This window comes from Phoenix dactylifera, chromosome 16, assembly GCF_009389715.1.
Source record: "Phoenix dactylifera cultivar Barhee BC4 chromosome 16, palm_55x_up_171113_PBpolish2nd_filt_p, whole genome shotgun sequence".
Taxonomy (NCBI): Eukaryota; Viridiplantae; Streptophyta; class Magnoliopsida; order Arecales; family Arecaceae; genus Phoenix; species Phoenix dactylifera.
In genome coordinates, this window is record NC_052407.1 from 9888211 (window position 1) to 9910716 (window position 22506).

Consider the following 22506-nt stretch of genomic DNA (forward strand, 5'->3'; position numbering starts at 1 on the left):
AGCCTGAGAGACCTCGTCTGAATCCACCAGAGAGTATGCGACCTGCTTGGAGAATGGGAAAGCAATCAGTATAAGATTCTTCATGGTTCATCAACACTTCAGTTCCTTCCATTCACAGGGGCCTCCTTTCCAAAAGCTCGGAAGCACTAAAGTTGTGTGGGACTTCTTGGCGAACCGATACAACTGCACCAACGACGCATCACTCCAGTTTCAGATCGAGACCAAGCTCTACCAGATGCGTCAGGAACCAAGTCAATCTATAACTGATTTCTATTCTTAAGTCACTAATCTTTGGGATCAATTGGCTACTGCATAACCACAGCTGCATTGTACCACCGACATAGAGCTCTTCGCTCAATATCGTGATTGTAGTTAGCTCATGCACTTCATGATGGCTCTACGAGATGATTTTGAATCTATTCGGGCCTTCCTTCTCCATCGTGCACCATTTTCTACCATAGACATCGTAGTTACAGAACTAATCTCTGAAAAGAATCGCTGCCCTACAATGAAGTTGCAGTCTATTAAGATTGTTATGGCTGCTGCTCCCAAGCCTTCCTCCAATCATTCTGCACCACAGCCCAATCATTCTCCAATCTTTCAAAAAGCACTTCTGCAAATATTGCAAAGAAGATGGTCATGTAGTCCAATATTGCCTAAAGTTGCAAAAAAAAAGGCTCACGAGTCTCGAGGTGCCCTCCGACATGCTACTGCAGTTGCTTCAACTACCTTATCTGCTTCTTAGTCTTCTTCTTAAACCAATGTGCTTACTACAACTGAAATTGAGGCTTTAATCCACCAAGTTTTGACTCGCGCCCTATCTATCACCACGGGTAAATCCTTCTGGTTTATAGATTCAGCCTGTTGTAATCATATGACATTTGATCTCATTCTCTTTCCTACGAAAACAGTCCTCAGGCCTAACCACATTATTTACACTGCTAATGGTTCTCATTTACCTGTTAGCCATATTAGATCAATTTCTACTTCTAATCTCACAATTGGTAATATATATTTGTTACCTAAGTTGTCTTTGAACCTTCTGTCAGTTGGCCAACTTTGTGAGTTGGGTTTCGAACTTCATTTTACTAATCGGGGTTGCAGGACCCACGAACGAGTCAGTTAATTGGGACGGGCCATAAGATTGGATATTTGTTTGAGCTAGATCACTTGCAGATCCCTCCCACAGTGTCTCCAACTATCGTTGCTCTCACCACCTCCTCCAGTCTTTGGCATTCTCGCCTCGGTCATACCTCATTGCCTCGCATCCAATTGTTAGCTTCCAATGGTTACCTTGGATCAGTAGATTTTACTAAATTTGATTGTCTTTCTTGTCAATTAGGCAAACAAACTCATTTACCTTTTAATACCAACGACTCATTTTCTCCTGCTCCTTTTCATCTTGTTCATTCTGATATTTGGGGACCAACTCCAATTTCCACTGAAGGGGGATCCCACTACTTTGTCATTTTTGTGGATGATTATTCTCGTAACCCATGAATTTATCTTTTGTATAGGCGTTCTGAATTATTTGACACTTACAAAAAATTTTATAAAATGGTGCAAACTCAATTCTCTTGTACCATTAAAATTTTCCAATCAGATAACGCTATGGAATATAACGAAAAATCTTTTCTTGAGTTCTTGCAGCAAAATGGCACTGTCTCTCATCGCTCTTGTCCCTACACCTTCCAACAGAATGGACGAGAAAAATGTAAACATCGTCACATCTTGGACACGATAAGAACATTGCTCATCTCTGCCTCTCTTCTTAAACATTTTTGGGGTGAAGCTCCTCTCACCGTTGTCTATACTATCAATCGTGTCCCATCACCCACCATTTACAATAAAACTCCCTTCAAGCTTTTACATGGTAAACTCCCTGACTATAGCGCTCTTCAAGTTTTTAGTTGTGTTTGCTTTGTTCTCCTTCCCCCACATGAACGCACCAAGTTGGAGTCTCGTTCCCAGCTTTGTTGCTTCCTTGGTTATGGCATTGAACACAAGGGATACCGTTGTTATGATCCCGTAACCAAGCGCCTTCAGCTCTCTCGTCATGTGGACTTTTGGGAACACAAATTCTTTAGCAGTGTCTCCTCTTTTCCTTCAGCCTACTCCGGTAACTCGCCCATATTCACTGATCCATTTATTAATTTGTTTTCCGAGTCCACTAACCATTTTGCAAGTGATTCAAGCTCTTTAAGTGATTTGTTTTCGGCCGCTCCCAATAACTCTAACATGTCCGTCAATCATCATGTGGCATCACATGCCTTGAGTCACCCTAGGACCAACCAACTCCACCTGAGCCCTCCCAAACTGTCGAACCCCACCATTCTAGTCGAGTAAGTGCACCTCCTCCACATTTGGAGATTACCATTGTTTTTCTTCCCTTGCCACTCTTAGCCTCGCACATATCGTGAGGCTAGTGCTGACCTTCTTTGGCAAAAGGCTATGTCCAAAGAATTAGATACCTTTACCAAAACTCATACGTGGGATCTGGTGGATGTACCTCCTGAAAAGTCTGTGGTGGACTGTATGTGGACGTACAAGATTAAGACTAAAGCAGATGGATCATTTGAACAATGCAAGGCCTGTCTTGTTGCGAAGGGCTTCACTCAAGAGTATGGTATTAATTATGAGGAGACATTTGCTCCTCTTGCTAGACTTACCTCTATTAGATCTTTGATTGTAGTTGTTGCAATTCAGCATTAGCAGTTATTTCAGATGGATGTCAAAAATGCCTTCCTCAATGGTGATCTTATAGAGGAAATCTATATGAAGCCTTCTCCTGGCTATGAGCACCTTCCTCACAAAGTCTGTTGTCTTGGTCATGCTCTCTATGGTCTTAAGCAAGCTCCACGGACTTGGTTTACCAAGTTTAGCTCTGTGATTGCACAACAGGAATTTGTACCCAGTTCCTATGACTCCGCATTATTCCTCCTATGACTGATGTCGGCACCATCATTGTCCTTCTCTATGTGGATAATATGCTCATTACAGATGATAACGCCACTGGCATTCGAGCTCTTCAGGACTATCTTAGTCAGCAATTTGAGATGGACTTGAGTACTCTCCATTACTTTCTCGGCATTAAGGTAACCTCCTCCTCATATGGCTATTATCTCTCTCAGGCCAAATACGCTTCAGATCTTATTTCCATAGCAGGCTTGACAGATAGTAAGATGGCTAGCACTCCATTAGAGTATAACGCCCGACTTAATCTCACTAATGGTGTGCCTCTGCCTGCTGTCACTCTCTACAGACAGCTGGTTGGCATTCTTATCTATTTTACAGTTACACGGCCAGACATTGCATATGCAGTCCACATAGTTAGTCAGTTCATGCACCAACCTCATTCTCTCCATTATGCCGCTGTCCTTCGAATTCTGCGTTATATTAAGGAGACTTTCTTTCATGGTCTACACTAATCTCAGTCTTCCTTTGACCTGCGGGCCTACTCTGACGCGGACTGGGCTGGTAACCTTACCGATTGTCGTTCAACTACTGGCTACTGCTTCTTACTAGAGTCTTCTCTCAATTTCTGGTAGAGTAAGAAGCAGACAGTTGTTACCAGTTCCACCACTGAGGCTGAGTATCGCGCAGTTGCTGATGCAACTTTTGAGCTCTTATGGCTTCGCTGACTACTGACTGACATAGATGTTACTTCACTGTGACAATCAGAGTGTCATTCAGATTGTTCATAATGATATCTTCCATGAGCGCACCAAACATATTGAGATTGATTAATTGCCACTTTATTCGGCAACATCTCAACGATGGCTTTCTCCACTTACGACCCGTTACTGCAGATCAGCTTGTTGATATCTTTACGAAGTCTCACCCACCAGGTCGTCTCAGTGAACTTACCAGCAAACTCGAGTTAGTTTCTACGTTACCACCTTAAGTTGAAGGTGGATGTTGAGATATATGGAAACACTCTATATATCTCCTTTCTTTATACCTTTGTACTTGTATACTTTTGTACTTCTATGCTCTTATACTTTCGTACTTGTATACTTTTATACTTCTATACTTACTTTCTTTGAACTTACTCCCTTTGGCCTCACTCCCTATAAAAAGGCCATTCTTTGAACAGATCAGAACAACTGAGATATACATAACTTTCTTAATTCTTTCTTCTTTCTCCTTTTTTTTTTGGGGTAAATATTTCTATATCATATTTTTTATTTTGGGTAACTAATGCATAAAATTTTGTAAAGTAACAAATCATAATTAAGCTATTTCTTTTGCCGGGAAATTATGGAATATAATAAATCACCCATGATATGCTCGGATACACTGAATATAATAAATCACCCAAGATATGCTCGGATACCTCCAACGAGTTTATTCTTCCTTGTATAAATACCATCCACAGCCAACGTCGTAGAGATACAGAAATGGCATCCGCAATTGTAGCCAACCTCACTATTCTCTCTTTTCTCTTCCTCTCGGCCTCTACATCCCATGATATGCTCGGATACACTGAATATAATAAATCACCCAAGATATGCTCGGATACTCTCCAACGAGTTTATTCTTCCTTGTATAAATACCGTCCATAGCCAACGTCGTAGAGATACAGAAATGGCATCCGCAATGGTAGCCAACCTCACTATTCTCTCTTTTCTCTTCCTCTCGGCCTCTACATTCATAGATGCAACCACCACCAACGCCACCAATCCACATGCCTTCATCCAGTGCTTCCTCAATAGCACTAGCTCTAGTAACTCCACCTCCAAACTCCTGCACATCCCAAGCACCACTTCCTACGCCGATGTCTTCAACTCCTCCATCAGAAATATAAGGTCCATTACCCCTAATGCCACAATGCCGGCCATCATCTTGACACCCACCAATGCCTCCCATGTTCAAGCTGCGGTCAAATGTGGCAAGGCCCAAGGCCTCCGCATTAGAGTCCGGAGCGGTGGCCATGACTACGAGGGACTATCTTCCGTCTCATCTGGCGATCCCTTCATCCTCCTCGACCTTATCAACTTTGCATCGGTCGCGGTTGACGCAACTGATGGCACCGCATGGGTTGGAGCTGGTGCAACAATCGGCGAGTTGTACTACCACATCAATGTTGGGGCCAAGAACCAAACTGCCGGGTTCCCCGCGAGCATTTGCCACACCGTCGGCGTCAGTGGGCTGTTGAGTGGAGGTGGGATTGGGACCATGATGAGAAAGTACGGGACCTCCGCCGACAATATCGTCGACGCAGTCGTCGTAGATGCCAGTGGCACGCTCCTGGATCGAAAGTCCATGGGTGAGGATCTCTTCTGGGCCATTAGAGGAGGAGGTGCAAGCAGCTTTGGTATAGTCCTCTCATTCAAGATCAATTTAGTCTACGTTCCCCCACGGTCACTGTTTTTCAGGTTCAGAAAACCCTAAGTGAGGATGTAACTAAGCTAGTCGGGAGGTGGCAGAAAGTGGCACCGAGGCTTGATGACAATCTTTTCATTAGAGTTCTTGTTAATGCCATCGGCAACAAGGAGAAGGGGAACCGCACGATCCAGGCTTCGTTCCAGTCTTTGTTCCTCGGCGGGCGCCAGGAGCTCCTCTCCATCCTTGACAAGAGCTTTCCTGAGTTGGGAGTGGAGGCCAAAGACTGCACTGAGATGAGCTGGATGAACTCTACTCTCTACTTCGCAAAAGCCCCTAAGTTGGACCCTACCTTCTTGTTGAATAGGAACCCATATTCCAACAGCTCCTTCAAGGCCAAGTCAGACTTTGTGAAGAAGCCTATCCCTGCAGAGGGTCTGGAGAAGATCTGGAAGTTCTTATTAGAAGCAGTGGATGATTCTGTACAAATGGTTATGGATCCTTTGGGAGCGAGGATGGATGAGATAGAAGAGACTGCCATTCCTTTTCCTCATAGGAAGGGGAACTTGTACAATATCCAGCACTACTTGGGTTGGCCTACGAACGAGGATAGCCAGAAGCATTTGGATTGGATGAAGAGCTTTTATAATTTCTTGGCTCCTTATGTTTCTAAGAGTCCAAGAGCTGCCTACTTAAATTACAGGGATATAGACCTGGGCAGGAATGAGAAAGGTAAGACAAGCTACCGTAAAGCTACTGAATGGGGGCAAAGGTACTTCTTGAACAACTTTAAAAGATTGGCACAAGTGAAGGCTAAAGTTGATCCAGATAACTACTTCCAGCACGAACAAAGCATTCCACCATATTCTATAAATTAATTAGATCATTTTCTGCAAACTGAAGAGTTTTTTTGTATCTCTCAATAAAATAAATAAGATGGGTGAGCAACATTTTCTTGTTCTGATTTTGATTCATCATGTAATGCACACACCAATCCAACCCATTACAACTCTTGAAAAACCAAAGATCAATGGTGCATGATACTGAAATCTCGCACCATCCTCGCTGCCTTCACCATTTTCCACCATGTCAATGGCGTAGAAAATTGAAGCTAAAGGAATTATTGAGACCATATGTTTGAGGTAAAAGGCCACCTACAATTCATCTATTGCTTGTAAATTTATAGTACACAAGGTCAAAGATAGAGAAGAAAAAAAAATAAAGAATAATTTACAAATAAGGTATACTTTCCTAGACTACAACATAGTGGAAAGGAAAGTTTTTGAATAGCTGCACAATATGCAAGAATTCCTTAGTCAACTTGATGCTCTATGATTCTTGGGTTGCATGATTCTAGTCAACTTGATGCTCTATGATTCTTGGGTTGCATGATTCTCACTAATGAGAAAAAATTTTGAATAGTTGCACAATATGTTAGAATTCCTTAGTCAACATTATGCTCCATTATTCTTGGGCTAATGATTCTTGCCAATGTGGAAAGTTCTTGAATAGTTGCACAATATGCAAGAATTCTTTGGTCAGTGTGATGGTCCATGATCCTTGAGCTCCATGGTTGAAAGGAATGATTTTCGCCAATATACCTCCGCGAGATAGGGGATCCATCAGATACACCTATCTTTGGAATGAAGAAAGGTGAATCATTGCCACGATAGAGGTATGGTGAGCACAATGGCAAACTGGTCTTGAGTAGACACATGAGAGACTTTTAAAAAACCTTTGGAAACTTTCTCCTACACAAAATAGCAATCTATAGCAATCTGTTTCATCCTGGAGTGAAACATGCATGGGATTAGCACATACATACGTGATGCCAATATTATCACAATAAATTATCATGTAAGTGGGAATGGAGAGATCTAATTGTATAGAAGAGACTAAACCCAAGCTAATTCCAAGATCGTGGTAGCAACATCTTAATACTCAGACTTAGTAGATGAGCGAGTAGCAGACCGTTGCTTTCATGAACACCATAAAATAGGATTGCTTCCCAAGTACACGATGTAATCCATGGTAGATTTGTGATCATCTTGCCATCCGCCCAATCAGCGTTGGAGTAGGCATAAAGGAATGGAGAAGAATGTTGCCTAAGCAGTAAGCCATGATAAGTGATTCTCTTGAGATATCGAAACACATATTTGATGGCACTCCAATAAGTTTCCAAGGGTTGATAGATGAATCGAAATGATTTGTTGACTACAAACGGAATATTACGTCGAGTGAAAAAAAGATATTGAAGAGCACCAACAACTTATCTATATTTAGTAGCTTCAATGCAGGGAGAACCATCTAAGAGAACCAGTTGTAAGCAAAGGAGCAGCAACTTTCTTAGCTCCCAGCATATAGGTATGATCAAGTAAATCTCAGATATACTTGTATTGAGTGAGAAAAGGATCAAAGGATATAAGTATAACTTCAACACCCAAATAATAATGAATGTACCCTTGTTCTTTTTGAGAGAATTTTTTTAAATGAGCTTGAACAAACTTGTGCAAAAAAGAGTTATTACTATAGGTGAGTATTAAATCATCCACATAGACAAGAAAATATGCAGTAATGCCACCATGAAAATAAATAAATAGGAAAAAATCAAACTTTGATTGAATAAAGTGATACTCAATAACGAAGGAGCTAAAAGCGTGATACCATGCTCGAGGGGCCTGTCTGGATGACTAGCTTAAGGACCATGGCACTTTTGATGATTGGAAGGATGGGTATTATTGGTTCGATTATGACTAACCTTGTTATGGTGATGGAGTATTTGATTTTTTTTTGTATAGTTGCAGTGGCTATAGGACTTCACATCTAACTTTCTCTCTCTTCAAATACTATCAAATTCAATTAAGTTGGTCATAGAGTTCTTCAAAGGCATTGGGAGTCACTTGAGCTCTAAGTGCAACATAAATCTCCTTAAATTTCAGGCCTAGGTCATTGAGAGTATGAGAAGAATCATCCTCATCAATTGAAGTATTAACAAGAGCAGATGTATCGGCAGATTGCACTTTCATAAATTGTAGGTATCCCATTAAGTGAGTATCTATGCTTTTGAGCATTAGACACTCCTTAAGACTCATAACACATAAGCGTGTCTTGTTTGCAAAGCAGACGTACTAGCTTGCTATGCTTCAAGGAGGTCTCTGCAAAGGTGATGAGAGCCCTGACTAGTCAGAAGTGGAGGCTATTGTTGCATGAAGCAGCAATTTGTCCTAACAAAGTCAATAAAAATAAGCTGGATTTGGGCTCTCCTTTTTCAATCACTGACAGCTGTCATGGGTGGAGGGGGATATGGTTCTGATGCACCATGATTTCTTGGGCTGCATGATCCTCCATGATGCCTTTTCTCTATTTGCAACCCAAACCACAGTTTTCCCGGTATGTCTTGCTGTTACCAAAGTCGAGATAATAAGTGCAAAGATACTTACCAGGATTGAACAAGCCTAATGCAAAACTCCACCAGCAGAGTCTATATAGTCTGGTTCATCAGATAGATTCTCCGTATGTGTTTATGGCATGTACTAGCTCATGAGATGATAACAATGATAAGAAAGTGAAACTAGGAGAACTAAAAAGTTAAAAGGATCATGGCAATACTATAGTGACTTTAAAATTGCTGGTACTCCTTAAGGACTGACCTATTGGCCAAGTTTCAGAAAAACAAACAGATGGACACCTGATCTTTGAGCTTCAAATCTACTATCTAAACATGATGTGAAGAATTTTCTTCTATGAAATTTGTTTAAAGCAAATGCTGTGAAGAATCAGGTGCAGATTCATTATTAATAGGTTGCTGAAAGGAAGTAACCATACAGCTTCCTATTTCAAACCCTCTCATAAACTAATCCTCTCCGTCCATGTCAAGAAAGCTGCATTACTTTTAGTCCGTATAAATAATCAGAAAAATAGAAATATAGTAGAATTTAATCGAGATAAAAAGGGATACGACACCACGAATATTGCTTAACTTGAGGGGGGGAATGCCCAGTAGGACTCCTTTGATTGATTTACCAGCCTTCACACTAAAATTTAAATATTATTCTGTGATCTTAATTAAACAAAAAGAGAGAAAAAATGAACTCAAAAGAGAATATACTATCAAAATGACACCAATAAAAATAAAATTTTATTCTAATGACCTTTACTGACGTCTGACCCACGAATATCCCTTGTTGAATTATTGCTCCTAATCGCTGTGATGGTTCTTTTTGTATTTGTGACCTCCCAGATTAAGGTATAAAATAAGTGCCCATGTATAAAATAGACACTAAATCAACTAAAGATCGTTACCCATAACCAAAAGGAAAACTTTAATTTAATTTTTGTTTCATTGTTCAGTTATCCATCTAAATAGCAATAGGCATTCTAGAAAACAAGTGATCCTGTTGAGAAAATAATTTTTGTTCAGTGGACAATTTTTTGGATTAACTGTTGCTTATAACAATAATTATTTTTGTAAAAAAAATTATCAAAACGCTTGTTACAATTAAGCTAGAATAAAACCGGAGAACAGGATTAGAGGCGAGTGGAGCGTGTCGAGCATAAAAAGCAAGGTGGAGGCTTGGTGTCAAAAACCTAGAATTCGGCAAGCAACAATGGTTTATGGAGGGACATCCGTGCTCTCAAGTAGTCAAGTGGTGGCGCCTGAGCAATGTTAATGGAGGAAAAGCTGGTGCGGGATATTTATAATATGTTATCTTAATGAACTATTGGTGTTTATAAGAAGGAATAGAAAGCTTTTGACATAAAGCCATGTGCCAGCTGAGAGGCCTGCCATGAGATGAGATTCAAAGTAATACGGTGGAGGAATAACTAGCTAAGCAGTAGTACTTTTAACTAGGTCTTGGAGTAAGAAAGTAAATATGACTTTTAAAGGCTACTTAGGGATAACTAGTTTCTTACCTTGCTTCCAAAGGCTCCCATCGTCTCTCAGATTCATCGAGACACTCACCTGCCAAAACCTACCAAACTTGCCATTGCCGATCCCTGGAATCAAAGATATCCCTTATCTTTAAGTAGAGTTGTATACAATCCAGCATGAAGAATAATTTTAGAGCAACCACAAGTTAACATGTTCTTATGAAAGTCTTTTATTGATTGATGATAAAAGGACAAGCTCCTTATAGCTCCAAAGGCCTCAGCTTTCTTGAACATCCCTTTCCCATTCTTATCTTTGCTGCTTTAATAATAGAATATTACAGACTCTGTAACCAGGATGCAAAGAATTTCGAGAATACCAACTTTGAACATAAAATTGAAATAAAATTCCAAGTCTCTGCAGCAATTACATCTTCCACGGATCAAAGAGGTAAACAAAAAGATGGCCTTATGCGCTACACGACACCACTACGAGAAATTGTGTTGAAGTTACTTCGGCAAACTGGCAACGCAAGCAGAACATTGCAACAAGTATACCAGTATACAAACAGTTGCAAAAACCAACGCAAGACTATTGACCATGCAAGTCATCTGGTTCTGAAGAATAAAGATCTTTACAGAAGAAAAGATTCGACAGAATTGCTGGTGGCTTGAATTACAATTAATGCAACAGCTACGACAGCCAAATAACACTGCAGATTTTGCCATTCAATAATGCAAACCGAGAACGGCATTCGAGTAAACCAGAATACATCTCTCTCCAGATTCACTCCTGTCAAAGTCAAACTAATGAGTTCAAAATGACATCTTCACCTCTCATGCGGTATAATGATTTGATGTAGCAAAATTTATTTGCACTTCAAGAATGTTTAGCTTCTGCAAGACTTGTCAGTGCGTTGAGTCTAGAGGAGAGCAGTGGAGGTAAAATGCACTCCAAGAGAATTGGCCTAGAAATGTTTTGTATGGCACTGAAAGAAAATTCCTTTACCAAAATCGTATCCAAATAAGCACAATTTTCAACCAAGGCCCCACACCCATGCCATAAGAACTTGATCAATCCCTGTAGTTGGGTGCCCCTTGAACCAAAATCAGTAGAACTTCATTTATACCAATTAATCAACTGAGATCCCATCGAATGACGTAGCAAGTATGATCTCAATGAAAGCAGAGATTTAGACTACAATAAGTTCAACCAATAATCTTCAGCGTGTCGAAGGGCAAGAAGGAATGCTGCTCCAAATTAAGGATCATGCATTGGAGACAGAGACTGGCATGACGTGACCAATTGTTTGCATAATCAATATGGAAAAAAAAATCATCTTCCCTGCTCATAGCTTATCTAAAGAGTTCAAATGAAATTGCCTGTTGTTCCATGCTTAGATGAGAAAACCACTTCTTTACTTGCGTGACATAACCATATTCAGTAGCATCTTGTGAAAGTTCTGGGTGTCCATCAACAATTTCTTCAAAATTGAATGGAAGAAGATTTAGCAAAGCACCAACAGCTGAAAATTGAGTGGGGATACTCCTTTTTTGGGTAAGGGCTTGCATCTAGAATCCTGGACAAACTACATCTCAGCTCTGCAACTCAATCTGGAGATAGCCACCATCATCGATGCCAAATCTGGCAAACAGAAACGAATGGAATGAGCATTTAAGACTGTAAAATTCCAAAGCATCATAAACTTTAACATAAAGCAAGCAAGGAAAAAGAGATTGATCACCAAATTGGCAATAAATTACAGAAATAAAAACAAGAAACAACAATTTTCAATCTGAAACATTTGGTGTCTCCGCATCAGAATCATGTGGAATAATAGGCAGCATTTAGACCTCTAAGAATATATACAACTAAGTTATTTAGCCAACAGCACAAACTTTATCATCCATCCCTAGGAGTGGAAATAGGTTGGCCAGCTCAAGTTCATATATCAGGTGGCTATGGGCCAGACACAAACACCTCTTGACCTGTGAGAAGGTTAGAAGTGCCCCATCCGAACATGTCCCAGGGTCCAATCCAGCTGACTTGGACCTAACCCATATGGATAGTCAAAAAAATGCTGTCCATTTTTTTCTTTCTTTTTTTTATAAAAAAAAAAGGCTGTTCTGGACAGCTGACTGCACCAATAAAAACTATTCATTATATATTTAAGAGAAAATAGTCAAACATTTTTTTGCCGTTTTGGACAGCTGACAGTCAAACCATGCAGTTCACATGGAGCTAAAATTTTTTAGAAGGAAAAATATAGCCAAACCTGCCGTTCATATCGCTCTTCTTTGAAAACTATATTATATAGAATTTTCTATCTACATTCCATGACACGACAGTTTGAGAACTGTTGATCCAAACCCGATCAACCCACTGGTGGGTCTGGGTCAGCTTATACCGCCGGACCCACAAATGCAACACGTCAGGTTATGCAGGTAGAGTCGAGGTTAGGTCCGGTCAGACAAACAAGTCTAGGTCAAGATTATGTCAAAGTCCCACATGACTTATAAACAGATGCCATGAGTTTATTAGCTAGAGCCAGTCCTCCTCCCAACAGCTTAAACTTTTAGGTTGCGAGTCCGTGACAAATTGTATCAGAACCGGGTCCATTGCATGTCATAATATTATTAGTCATGTGGACCTCTCATTGGGGGATACCAAGATCGAGGAGGACCTTGTAGGGTCGAGTAGGGCCAATAGGCCCTCCTCTCTCGTGTAGGAGAGGACCATGAAAAGTGTGTCATGAGATTAGACTGGGGAGATTGTCATAGTCCCACATTAACTAATAAAAGGGATGGCACATGGGTTTATTAGCCTAGGCAGGTCCTCCTCCCAACAACTTAAGGTTTTGGACCTGTGAGTCAATGATAATTACCACGCCTATCCCTCTCTCACCCATCTCCCCTTCCAGTCTTTAGGCATGTAGATACACATTAAACCTACTTCCCAACCCATAGTAGAGGGTAAATTATGAACTAAAGAACAGAAATCTGCTGATATTAATGCAAGGATAGAGGAAAGAAGGAAAAGGAAGCACTGGAAGGGATCGTGATGGAAACCCTCATTTTTCTTTTTCCACCTCTAGTTTATTTTCTACAAACATAACACAAGTAGGAACCATGTACATACAAACAATAGGCATTTCCATTATTCATCACTATCGTTTCTCTTGAATATGCAAACATGTGAACATAAGATGTAACGTATAGCAGAAATCAATTTAAAATTTTGAAAACCAGGTCCTGCAAAATTGAGACATACCTTCCCAGCTGACCTACTAATACAAAAAGAGCAGCTAAAACTCCTCAGACTTGCAGAACTCCAGCATATTTACAATATGAGACACGATTTTGTCGTATGTCCAGTCCCATCTCTAAGTAACAAACACAGCAAAGGAATTAGTCAGAATAATGTTATTCACCAGACATCAGCAAAGAAATAGGAACCAGCAACTTGAATCAGATATCTACAGCATGTTTAATGCAGAGAATTTAGATAATATGAAGAAATAACTTGGAGAAAAGTTATATTCGGCAGTGCAAGCTGAAAGCAGTCAAAGACAACTTGACAACCCATGTCTGTGTATTTGCATTAAAACCCAAAGGTTAAATTTAAAATTAAATTAAAAAAAACACCAACTGGTACGTGATCTGTTGTATTTATGCAACATCTCCATTAGTTAGATTGAACATTGAATGCTAAAAAGCTGGACAAGTCTATGCTAGTGCAACCACATAACATGATTAGTACTGTGTTCCCAAGTTTTTTCTGTGTATTGGGAAGTTGGGGTCTTTCCTTATTCATTAGTGCACGCATGTTGATATGCAAGTGTGCATGTACATTTTCTTTCATTTCCTTATTTTTGGTTTTTTTTTTTGCAGGGGTGGGGAGTGGGGGCAAGGATTCGTTCTAGGAAATAGACCAATAGAAAGCGAGAGAGCTAACTGTAAGGTAAAGTTCATACCATGTAGCACCCAATCAGCTCCACCAAAGAAATTATATCTGTAAAGTAGCAAAAAGAGCTCTCAGGAAAACAATCAGACCGATCAGCAGCGAGCTTTCCAAACTTGTATATACTGCAAGATCCAACGCACTCAGTTTTCAGTCCACTGACTTTAGTTTTACTGACTGTCCCTCCATCATTTCTCTCAGAGCATGACTGGAATGTGCCGATTGAAGCAGTTGATTTTTTTCCATCCAGATGATTGATATTACCAGCCAAGGCATAAAATTGTAGCTCATCCAAAAGCGAACAAGCAAAATTATCCATACAAAATTCATCCGTAGCAAATGGGCATTGCTCGCAGGGAGGAAAGATAAGCATATGTTGTGTTGAATGGAGACAAGAAGCAGAATGTGCAGATTCATTCCCATGCTCAACTAGTGAAACCACCAATCTAATAGCATTTAGAAGAAACTGACAGTCGTCCAGATTAAAAAATTTCTCGCCACATACAAAAGCAAAAACATGCAGCGCCAATAGAATCCAGGAAATATCATTTCTACACGTTCGAAGAATTCTGTAAGACAACTCCAGAACAATGCCAATGCAACCTACTGCAGCAGAAATAGATGCAAATATGACACAACCAGCAATAATTTGATCAACTGTTGCAATCTCTAGTAGACACACAAAGACCGCTCCCATTTAACTGATGAAATTCCTGTGATGAGAAACATGCCGACAAAGGCTCGAGCAGCCTGTCAGTGTACAACAGAACTTTTCTATTAATGAGAAAATCCTCAATTAGCTCAACAAGAATGTTCAGTTGGCATATTTCTAGAATTAACCATCTTGCCTCCCCATTTGATAACACTGCAAGAAGAGCACATGTTAGTTCTTCCAAGTGTGTTGATGACATAAAAGTAACAGCAACATTGCATATATTAATGCTACAGCATTTACTCGAAAGAATAAAAAGGTGCTAGCACAACTGGAGAGTTGACTCAGTCAACTGAACATGGAGATGAAAAGAAAAATAACAGCCTTCCATAATTCCTGCTACAAGGAACAGTTCTAATTTTCCTCTTGCCTTTTTCGACAATTATTTTTTTACGACAATTAATTGCACCTCGGTTAATGGATGCCCAGCCCTCATAATGCTGCAATAGGTTTCCTAGTTAACCAAGCCCTTGCACCATTTTCATACTGTGAATTTCTTAAATAAATTTAAGTTCTACAATTGTCCAAAGAATCAGACACATATACACTAAAAAGGAATGGCACGTTGTACAATGAACTTGTATAATGACCTTCATTAGATGTTCATAGATCCTTTACTAGATGCTCCATTTGTTGATCACTTTGAATAGTTGACCTAATTTCACTTTTGATATACAGAGCATTTCATGCGACTAAAAGTTAGGACAAGACCTTGTTCTTCTGTTGGATAGCATAAAGTAAACAATAAAGATAGAAAAAAAATGACAAGTTACAGATGGCTCATTTCTTAAATAATAATGTTCCAGTTATAGGACAAAAACACCACCAAAAAAGAAGTTACAGGACAAAAAATATGCAATTGATACAGAAGATGCATGAAAAGCTGTTATACTGCAGGAAGAGACATGGAACACAATGCAGCTCGACACTGAAAAAATTGTAAAATACTTATTCGGGACAAGCATTTGTAATGATCTAGTTGAAACAAATCACCATGATATTCGATGAACTCATGCTATAAAAGTAATAGAAGTTTCCAACATTCAAAAAACATGAAATGAGAAGTTAGGTGAAACCTTTATTAATCTCTTCTGCAAAAGAACCAGAAGGTAGTAGAAATTCTCCACTCCTGGTGCATCTTGAATTTGCCGACAGTGTACCAGAAATATTGCACAATAATAATGAAAAGAAAACAGCAGCCTTCTCTCTGAAACAACAAGAATAAATTCTTCTTAAATATATGTAGACTCTCAAGCTGATTTGTTTAAAAAAACACTCTTCAATAAGAAAACAAATAATTAACTAATGGCCAAGATTTAACAGATAAGGGCTGCTTAGTTGCTAAGTTCTATGGAAAGAAGACCTCATACGCTTATATCTAAATCTTAAGGTTTGCTAACACATATGGTTGAGAAGATCCAAATGAGATTTTAGTTAAATCAAGTTTTGGTTTTAATATATATATATATATATATATGACAGATGCAGGGAGCCATGTTTTTCTCAAGAATAGTTTCTTCTAAAATAAAATCCCACCCTTCTTAGAGACCAGATCTACATCTCTCAATCACATCCTCATATCAAAAGAAGGCCAGACTATCACCTCACTCCTCCATTACCCCTCTACTCTTCCCCTCGATCCACCTCTCCTCTTCCTCCACTTTTTCTATCCATCCTTTTGTCTTCCTCTTCTTCATTCTTATAACGAAACAACTAAATAAAACAAGTTTTAGTCGTACTAAAACATGTATGGTTTTACAACACTGACAAACTAAACCGCCAAGGACCTCCAAAAGAATGATGTCATTAAATCACTTACTTAGGTAAAAGTTCAGGATCCATAGCTATAGCACGAAGCACTTGGGTGTCCATGCAGCCTTGAGATATAACGGTCTTGCTATATTGTGATATCCTTGTTTTGCTGCAATCATCCATATTTGAGAACACAACAAAATACTTGGGAATTTTCTCCAGTTCAAGTCCATCACTCTCTGCACATAGATCACGGATCTTCCTGATGGTGGACATAGGCATTGATTCAGAAGCTTCCGTCTTTGTAGCACATTCTGAGACCAGTAAATTACCATGTTGCTCAGATTTCTCAGCTTCAAAACTTTTATCTATTTTAAAGGAAAATATCAGTGTCTGATTCAAATTAATGAATACCCCAAGCACAAATGAACAAATGGGTAAGAAAATGTTTGCATTATACTTACCAAGCATTTCACCACTTTGAGAAACAATTGCACCATCATGTTTTTCTCCTTTGCCTTCAATATGAATTTCTGTGGAAGTTGTAACTGTGGCATGAGTCAATCCATGGGTTCCATTTGGTACATTCACTAGTTCCCTTGATAAATTATGTATCTTTGGAAATAGAATTATGCATATAACAATTCTCACATAATTGCTCGGAATGCAATGTGAATTTTGGAAAGCTACAGCTTGTGCTTCCTGAGAGCAATGATTTGTCAGACCCTCCTGACACTGCTTCCTCAGATACCTTTGAATCAGAAATGGTATTAGGACCTAGTTGGCCATGAACAAGGTGCTTGAACTCCCAATGGTCCTTTAGCCCCATGATAGGCAGCGCATCACTAGCCTTCTGCACTGAGTCGCCAGATTTACTGCCATTATATGTTGGTTCAACATCCATGTTACTATCATTTTCAAGGAAGGAAGGATTATGTTCAATATTACACAGCATATCATGGTGCTTGAAATCACCATCTGTTACAATTGTACCATGAATTCTTACTTCTTCAGATGAATGACTTAAGACTGGATTATCATTCAATGACAGTTCCTGCAAATGAGGGGCTTTCTGTTTCACAGTGTTGGAACTAATCTCCAACTCGATGACATCAAAGGTATGGAATGGCAAGGAATTACTTCTTTCAGTCTCAAAACTCTTCAAAGTTCCCTCTATCAGAAAATGAGAGTCATCCTGTACACATAGTTTGAGGCTAGCAGACTCAATTTCAGGCAAAGTGGGTGAAAGAGGCATCTCTATTGCAGCTCTATACCTTCTTTCATCAGTATCGCTATCCAGATCAAGTAGCTTCATATAATCCCCACATATCATCTCTCAAAAGAAATTAAATCAGCCTGCTTACTGCAAACAGCATTAGATGGCTCTTCCCTGCATACAGCATTCTCTTTCATCTGAAAAGGTTTTGCCATTTCACGGAGGGCGCATGGAACCCTACTGTCTTCTGTTTCATACTTTTCTGCTTGCTTCTGAACGTCATTTTGATTCAAGTATAGTACATCATTCTTCTGCTGCTTACGTAGCATTTTGTTACTCCTGTGTTTGCAGGATTTTTTACTGCGATCATTATGATTTTTGGCACAAAACCCCTTTCTGTCATCCAAGTACTCTGAGATCCCAGAATTTTCCACGCCTGAAGGGATATTACCTTTTCTGTTCAAAAGATATTTTAACTCAGATAGTTTCTCTCCTATCTTCAAATGCAACTGACCATCCTCAGAATATAACCATGCAACAGATTCTAGAGCATCTTGGATCCTTCTTTTTTTTCTGCGACTATTAGACGCCTGATCCACTACACTTACTGCAGATGAATTCAGGCATGCATTTATTACATTTCTTTGGACAGACGTTCTATTGTTATTCTCTGTCACCACCCCAATATTTTCTGTTTGCCTAGTTTTAGCCACTCCACCAGACAGTCCTCAGAATGGATGATCTCTGATTGGAGCTCTTCTCTGCTACTTCGGTTGATGCAGTGGCAAATAATGCATCCTTTCCCTGTGAGCCCATGAACTTGCTATCAGAAAAAGATGTTGCAGTGGAACATACGGCAGAACTTTGTGACTTGATTCTGACAGAACCTCCAACTGGAGGCTCCAATTCAGAACTAATACCTGAGGTTGGCCGGGTACAGCTTCCTCTAGATAACTGTAGGCGAGGGCATTCCCTGGCAGAACAAGGGTGATTAAGTGAATTTGTATAGCATATCTCTGGCAAGCTAAAATCACTTTGCGAGTTAAAATTGCATGGTTGGGGACCCAAAAGGTTGTTCTGCAAGTTGCAGCCCCATAGCTCTGGAGATTCGCCGTTCTGCATAACAAGTTCATGAGTGCTTGAAAGTTAATAAAACAGAAAAGGATCACCAAAGCATTTTGTTACTAAAAATTTAATAAATATTTCGAGCAAAATGAGAAAGACATAAAATTATTAAATGCATTTGCAGGCAGAGTCTGGATAAAGCATGGATATGGGTGTGGCAGGCAGCAGAATAAAAGAAGCTTGAATTGCAAGGCTGGAGTATCATCTTGGGGGCAAAACATCTCATGCACCAAAACATGACTAATCAGGCTTGTTGAAGAATTTTATGACAATGTCACGTAGATACTCTCCAGCTTTCTGCAAAAGAGTAAAAGAGCATCACCTAGATGCTGCACTCTCAAAAATGAGTTATCTCAATCTCCTGATGTACAGTTCATGAGAAAAAGCTGAGTTAACAACTATCATGGCTGTTTTCCCAGGGGTAACTAAGGTCAAAGTTTGGAAAAACTGAGCTTATGTCATCAGTTTTTGTCTTCTAATTCAAGAAAAAGAGAGAGAGAGAGAGACTGCCAAGATGACTGTAAAGTTTAAAGAAATTCATCATAGCTATTATATTAGTAAGACGTAAAAATTATATATCAGCATATATACTATTTTCATTATCTTCATGCAGGCTGACAATGTGTCTTAAATTTGCAAAATTATCGTTTCCTATGCAATATTCTTTGGCATTATAAAAGAAGATTTAGAAGCATGCCTGATTAATAAGAGAATCTTGTTCATTTCATGTTCTCCATCACATGATCAAATTTTTGCATGGAAGAGTAGCTTTCATAATTTAATTGTGCAGACCTATGCATCCATAATATTCCTGTGAATTTGACACCTACTAACGAACAATTACTTGTGGCAACTAATGCTAAGGTTACCTCTAGATAGGCAAAATTGTCATTGTTCAGGTAGTGCATATGACAAATAAAGATATTAGATACAAACCTTTGCCAGGCTATCTGTACCTTCCATGCTGCATGATAGGAAGTCGTAAAGGACATTAAAGCGGCAAGACATTTGCATGAAATCCTGTTTTAAGAGAGAAAGCTCTTTCCTTATAAACCTATTTTCTGCTTTCTCTAGTTTATTCATTCTTTTAGCATGCTTTACTTGCTTCTTTTTTAGCTTGAGTTGCTCTCTTAGAAGCTTGACATCTGCAGTTTTGATGTTTGTTCCGCCATTAGATCTTTTATCTCCAAAACATGAACAACCCCTTACATCTCTTCCGGTAGATAAAATCTCCTCGACTTTCCTCTGTAATTCTTCACTCCTTTGCTTCTCCTTCTCCAGCCTCTGGGACAAATTATCTGCCCTGTATTTTTCACCCATTGCCTTTTTCCTTTCTACTTCCATGAGCCTTCTCTGTTCTTCTGCTTTTGTCCTCTCCATATCAGCACGTTCCCTTTCTCTGTTTATCTTCTGCTTCTCGGCTTCAACCTTTTTATTTGCATCATCTGCTTTGGAGATCTCCGCAATCAACTTCTCTCTTGCTTCATTAGCTTCCATCTTTAGTTTTTCAAGGCAAAGCCTGTATTCATCAGCTTTGTTCCTTGCAATCTCTACATGTTTCTTTACTTCTTCTACCTTGCTTTTCTCCACTTCCACAAATTTCCATGCTTCAGCAGCTTTTTTCTTCTCCACCTCAGCATTCTTCTTCTCAGAATTGCTTCGCTTTTTCTCTTCATCTAAAAGTTCCTTGAGCCTTCCTACTTCTCCCTCTGCCTCCAAAATGCGAATCAGGCCACTTTCATCATCAGCCTCACTTCTCGAACTTCCACTTTTCTGACAGGAGGACATCTCAGCCTTCAAGTCATGCATTTCTTTCTCCAACTGATTTCTAATAGTGGACTCCTTTTCTTTTGCTTCTTTCTCTCGCCCTGTCCGTGCCCGCTCCTCTTCATAAGCTGCATTAGAATTCTCATCTGAGTTTAGAAGACCTCAAGGCATAATGACATAAAAGACAATTATTGAACTGAATTCCTATGAGAACAGAAACCAGATCATGATAATACATGTTTATTCATAAAATTAAAAAAAAATCTCTCTAAGAAAATGCTAATACAAGGGTTTTCCTAAAAAATAATTAAAACAAAAAATTGTTATAAGATGTGATTTTAAGGTGATGACTCTAGGGGACATGACGAGAGTCCTGACACCTGGGGTGATGGTTATGCTAGGGTAAAATAGACCAATGAGTACAGATGAGATGAAAATGAAGACAGAGGAAAACGAATAGAAGGCAAGGGAGATATATTGGGGTGATCTCAACCTAAATAAGACTTTTGGCTGAATCCTAAGTGGAATAGACCACAGTGGCATTATGGGCTCCATGAAACACCAAAAACACAAACATATTGAAGGGAATCACTCCACTTTAGTCTTTAGTTGCCAATCCTCCTTAACAAGGGAGCATAATCAGACCTGCTTTCTATGAATTATGAACTCCCTCTGTCACAACCTTACAAATTTATAAGCCTGAAAAGGGTGATATTACCCACCTTATTAGTTTGCTTAATCTAAGAGAAGTCCTTTGGTTGTCTAACAGTTTTTCACGTAATGTCCCATTATTGTTTTTGTGCCTAGCCCACCGAAATGTTGCACAATCTCTTAACATCTTGTGGGTAAAAATATAGCAACAGAACATGCTGCTGCTTAGGGCTTTCGTCTCCTTAACCAACCACGAATATGCAGCATGAACTTTAAACTGTCGATTTCATGATCGGTTCGACCCAAAGGGGTAAGAATATGTTATAACAGTATCAATTCAAAAACAATTTAGGGATTCAAATTCTTCAGATTTATTTATGGTAGCTATCTAGACTCGTCATTTCTCCTGATTTAATTCAACCAATAAATTAACCTTCAACCATGAACTACGAAGCACAGTGATCCACAAATCTGTCGAGAAAATAACAATGCAGCAAATAATGCCTATGGGAGAGGGAGAATCCACTATCGAATCTGTGATTCTTAGCCTTACCCTTCTTGAGATTCTGATTCTCGTTCAGGAGCTTATTCGTTTCGTTCTCGAGGAGCTTCACGGCCTGCCGGAGAGCATTCCTCTTCTCTTCCAGCTTCTGATACCGTTTCTTGATCTGAAACAAAGAAACACCGCACAACAATCGTCACCATGGATCAGAAACATAAAAGATTCAAAAATTCGGCGGAGAACTGACGAAAGAGAAGGGATCTGAATCTCACCTCCGCGCAGCACGGATTCAGGGGTTCGGGTTCTAACGCTATGTCGGCCGCCATGGGAGAAGAGATGATGGATAGCAGCGAGTTTGGGGGATTAGGGTTTCGAAGGCATGGCCAAGAGACGATTAGGGTTTCAGCGCTGCGCGGTGGGAGACGCCGCCGTTGCTACTGAGTGATGGTTTTGCATTGAAGCGGAATAAAACCCTTCTAAACCCTTCGCACGCGTAAAAATAATATGCCACCGCCCAGGCTTGAGTAACCGCCTTTAAGACGCGCGTGAGTCTGATGGAGATGCGCCCTAATGCGGCGTTCCGTGATCTAAATCGGATCGCCAATAACTTTTATTTTAAAACAATT

At 39.6% G+C, this 22506-nt stretch overlaps 2 protein-coding genes and 1 pseudogene across 2 annotated transcripts; 1 reads left to right on the forward strand and 2 right to left on the reverse strand.

The window, feature by feature from the left end:
* Positions 1–4599: 4599 nt before the first annotated feature.
* On the forward strand, positions 4600–6264 carry LOC120104111 (annotated as a pseudogene).
* A 7295-nt stretch (positions 6265–13559) lies between these two features.
* LOC120104141 lies at positions 13560–17952 on the reverse strand. Its single transcript, XM_039114681.1, has 6 exons — positions 17371–17952; positions 17084–17321; positions 16687–16987; positions 15944–16074; positions 14169–15020; positions 13560–13577 (listed from the first exon to the last, which is right to left on the reverse strand). The coding sequence occupies exons 1-5, from the start codon at positions 17950–17952 to the stop codon at positions 14809–14811; spliced, it is 1464 nt and encodes a 487-aa protein (XP_038970609.1). The 3' UTR covers positions 13560–13577; positions 14169–14808.
* LOC120104142 (trichohyalin-like) lies at positions 17949–22396 on the reverse strand. The gene is made up of 6 exons (XM_039114682.1): positions 22153–22396; positions 21932–22046; positions 19897–20855; positions 18756–18951; positions 18559–18639; positions 17949–18442 (listed from the first exon to the last, which is right to left on the reverse strand). The coding sequence occupies exons 1-6, from the start codon at positions 22204–22206 to the stop codon at positions 17949–17951; spliced, it is 1899 nt and encodes a 632-aa protein (XP_038970610.1). The 5' UTR covers positions 22207–22396.
* Positions 22397–22506: the final 110 nt, after the last annotated feature.

Bases quoted from the DNA above. Each gene is read 5' to 3' on its own strand.
- LOC120104141 (XM_039114681.1), bottom strand. From the start codon at position 17,952: ATGATATGTGGGGATTATATGAAGCTACTTGATCTGGATAGCGATACT. The intron at 17,322-17,370 runs GTATCTGAGGAA...CATTGCTCTCAG, and splicing joins ATACCATTTCTGATTCAAAG to GAAGCACAAGCTGTAGCTTT. The intron at 15,021-15,943 runs GTTTCACCTAAC...CTCTTCTTGCAG, and splicing joins TGCAGAAGAGATTAATAAAG to TGTTATCAAATGGGGAGGCA.
- LOC120104142 (XM_039114682.1), bottom strand. From the start codon at position 22,206: ATGGCGGCCGACATAGCGTTAGAACCCGAACCCCTGAATCCGTGCTGC. The intron at 18,952-19,896 runs GTTTGTATCTAA...CTTGTTATGCAG, and splicing joins GTACAGATAGCCTGGCAAAG to AACGGCGAATCTCCAGAGCT. The intron at 18,443-18,558 runs GTCTGGTGGAGT...ATTCATCTGCAG, and splicing joins GATCATCCATTCTGAGGACT to TAAGTGTAGTGGATCAGGCG.